The sequence below is a fragment of the Elephantulus edwardii genome, unplaced genomic scaffold (genome assembly GCF_000299155.1).
Source record: "Elephantulus edwardii isolate Elephantulus edwardi_28Jun2011 unplaced genomic scaffold, EleEdw1.0 scaffold00133, whole genome shotgun sequence".
NCBI lineage: Eukaryota > Metazoa > Chordata > Mammalia > Macroscelidea > Macroscelididae > Elephantulus > Elephantulus edwardii.
This window is the reverse complement of record NW_006399883.1, coordinates 1,535,142-1,538,183: the sequence shown is the minus strand read 5'-3', so window position 1 is coordinate 1,538,183 and position 3,042 is coordinate 1,535,142. Positions and strand designations below refer to the sequence as shown.

At 35.4% G+C, this 3,042-nt stretch overlaps 1 protein-coding gene across 1 annotated transcript; it reads left to right on the top strand.

Annotated features, from left to right (window-relative positions):
- The first annotated feature begins 794 nt into the window (after positions 1-794).
- LOC102858383 (olfactory receptor 2T33-like) lies at positions 795-1,745 on the top strand. The gene has a single exon (XM_006893982.1). The coding sequence runs from the start codon at positions 795-797 to the stop codon at positions 1,743-1,745; it is 951 nt and encodes a 316-aa protein (XP_006894044.1).
- The last annotated feature ends 1,297 nt before the right edge of the window (positions 1,746-3,042 follow it).

The window sequence follows — 3,042 nt, the reverse complement described above, 5'->3', positions numbered from 1 at the left end:
TCATCCATTATACCAATTTTTTTCTCTAAATAGGATATTTTTATTATTAAAATTCTATTCTATTCTATTCTATGATGTTTGACCATAATTTCTGACCAAAAATCTGTCCTAACTTTGAAAAGTTTGAAAGAGTTGCATAGTAAAGTTGTCAGGGGTGAGAAGGTGGGGGGAACAGGAGCTGTTTAACAATGAAAGAGCTATTTTCCAAAGATAAAAGGGAGTTGGGGTAGAGGTGAAAGAGAGGAAAATGTGCAACAATGAATGAATGAAAATCCAAGTTTATTATAAACTTTCATTAAAATCTAAAAGAAGTGAATGTTTAAAATTACAACAGTAGAAATAATTTGCAATTCTATAAAATATAAAATCTAGACTTCTGAGAGTTTGTTTCCTCAACCTGTTGATTTTGGTATGAGTATACATAGCAAACCCTCCCAAACATTAATGATATAAATATTATAAATTAAAAGACCAGTGGTTATGCCCTACCATTTTAAAACACATTTTTGTCATCTGATTCAATCTTTTTTCATTCATTGCCTAATTTTTATCAACTATATTTCAATCTATTTGTGTGAGAGGCTATATTCATGTTATTTGGAACATTAAAATGTTGAGTTATTGAGAAATGAATTAATAGGATAAGACAAATAACTTTTGGTAATCATTTGAATTAGCACCTTAGATTCCAAATACGTTTTGAGAAAGTAGTATGGTAGTATATAACGTTTTTAAATGATGGAAACCTTTTATTTATCTAACTTTTTGTATGCAGTGCCACTCCAATAAAAACCATGGAGAAGAAAAATTTCACCTCAGATTTTATTCTCCTGGGACTCTTTAAGCGCACCAGGTCTCATATCTTCCTGTTCGCTGTAATATTGACCATAGCCATTGCTTCCCTAATGGGCAATGCCCTCATGATTCTTCTGATTCACAAGGACCACCGGCTCCACACACCTATGTATGTTCTACTGAGCCAACTCTCCTTCATGGACATGATGCTGGTTCTCACAGTTGTGCCCAAAATGGCATCTGGCTTCTTGACAGGCAAGAAGTCCATCTCCCCTGCAGGATGTGGGTTACAAATATTTGACCCAATCACCGTGGATGTTGGAGAGTGTTTCCTCCTGGCAGTTATGTCTTATGATCGCTATGTGGCTGTGTGTCACCCACTGCGTTATCCCATCCTCATGAACTGGCAACTATGTTTGCAAATGACTATGGCTTCTTGGTCCCTGGGGGCAGCTGATGGTCTCCTGCAGGCAGTTGCTACTCTGAGCTTTCCTTTCTGCAGTGCACACGAGATCAATAATTTCTTTTGTGATGCCCCCATGCTGATGCGTTTGGCTTGTGCTGACACTACCCTTTTTGAAAATGCCATGTACGTCTGCTGTGTGTTAATGCTCCTTATACCTCTCTCCCTTATTCTGACTTCTTACAGTCTCATTCTAGCTGTGGTTCTCCACATGCAGTCTACAGAAGCCCGTAAGAAGGCCTTTGCTACATGCTCCTCACACTTGGCTGTGGTGGGATTCTTTTATGGGGCTGCCATTTTTATCTATATGAGACCCAAATCCTACAGATTGGCTAATTATGAGAAAGTCGTTTCAACTTTCTGTACTATTTTCACCCCTATACTGAACCCACTAATCTACAGTCTTAGGAACAATGAGGTAAAAGGAGCCTTGAAAAAGTGGCTTGAGAAAGACTTAAAATTTAAAACAGACTTAAAATTTCAGTGAATGTGGCCTCAAGGTTTTGGATTATCTGAAGTCATAATTGTATAAATTCCTAAAATTATTATAAATTAAAACATTTTGTAAAATTTTAAAAATTTATAGAATCAATATTTAAGCTCATTTATTTGTTTGTTGCTTTTGCAGTTGGGTTGGAACCAACCCATAGCTGACCCTCTGGTGGGTTTTCAGAGCAGTTAATCACACAGGAGGAGATTGCCCATCCTTCTTCTGTGGAACTCCTGGTGGCTTCAAACCTCATGCCTTTTGAATTACAGTGCACCTTCATGCCACTAGGCCATCAGAGCTCCCTCTCATTTACTTAAGTGACCTTATAAATAAATTTTGGGTGTATCTTTAGAATCTATGTATCTCAAAATAATGTTATAATATTGTCTATAGCATTGAAATAACTTTGAATATACTATTGGCAGTATGAGCAAGAAAGGACAAAACAGATGTATAAGAATCCATCAACATTCATTTCTGTGCATCAAAAGGCTCTAGAAAGAAAGTAAAGAGACAATATATAGCTCAGGAAATTTATGGAAAATACACAGCAGCTGTAGTTTAATATCTTAAATGTATAAATTATAGCTAAATTCAATAAAGGACTAATAATTTTTAAATGAACTAACAAGTTTAATATAAATTTTCCAAAGAATAAATATAAATTGCCAACACATGTATACAAAAATCCAAGCACATAAAAACATAAAGAAATTTATAATAAAAATAATAATGAGCTATCACTCTGCTCCCCTCCAAGATGTCGCTAGAGAGCTCTGGTGGCTTAGCAGTTAAAGAGTTTCTTTGGCAACCTATAGGGAGACAGCTGAAATCTACCAACAATTCTAAGGGAGAATCAATGGACATTCTTTTCTTTTTTAACTTTTATCATCTGAAAAAAAGGGTCAGAGAGTTAGCTAAAAGTCAGATCCAACTCAATGGACACATAAGAACACTAGCTATAAGATGTCACTAGAGGAACCCTTGCTGAATAGTACGTTATGTTGCTAGCAGAAACTCAGTGGTTCAAATCCACCAGTTATTGCACAGGAGAAAAATTAAGCCTCTACTTTTGTGGAATTGAATTGATGGCAGAGTTTCGGTCTTTTTTTTTAGACAGTGGTGAATTTAAATATGTTACAATGATCCAACAATTTTATTTCTAGGTATATATACAGAATTGTTATTACGTACTTACTGTCAAGTCTTCTCAAAGTCAGCCACAACTTGTTATGATTCACACAGTCAAACGTCTTTGCATAATAAATAAAACACAAATAGATATTCTTCTGGT

Bases quoted from the DNA above. Each gene is read 5' to 3' on its own strand.
- LOC102858383 (XM_006893982.1), top strand. From the start codon at position 795: ATGGAGAAGAAAAATTTCACCTCAGATTTTATTCTCCTGGGACTCTTT.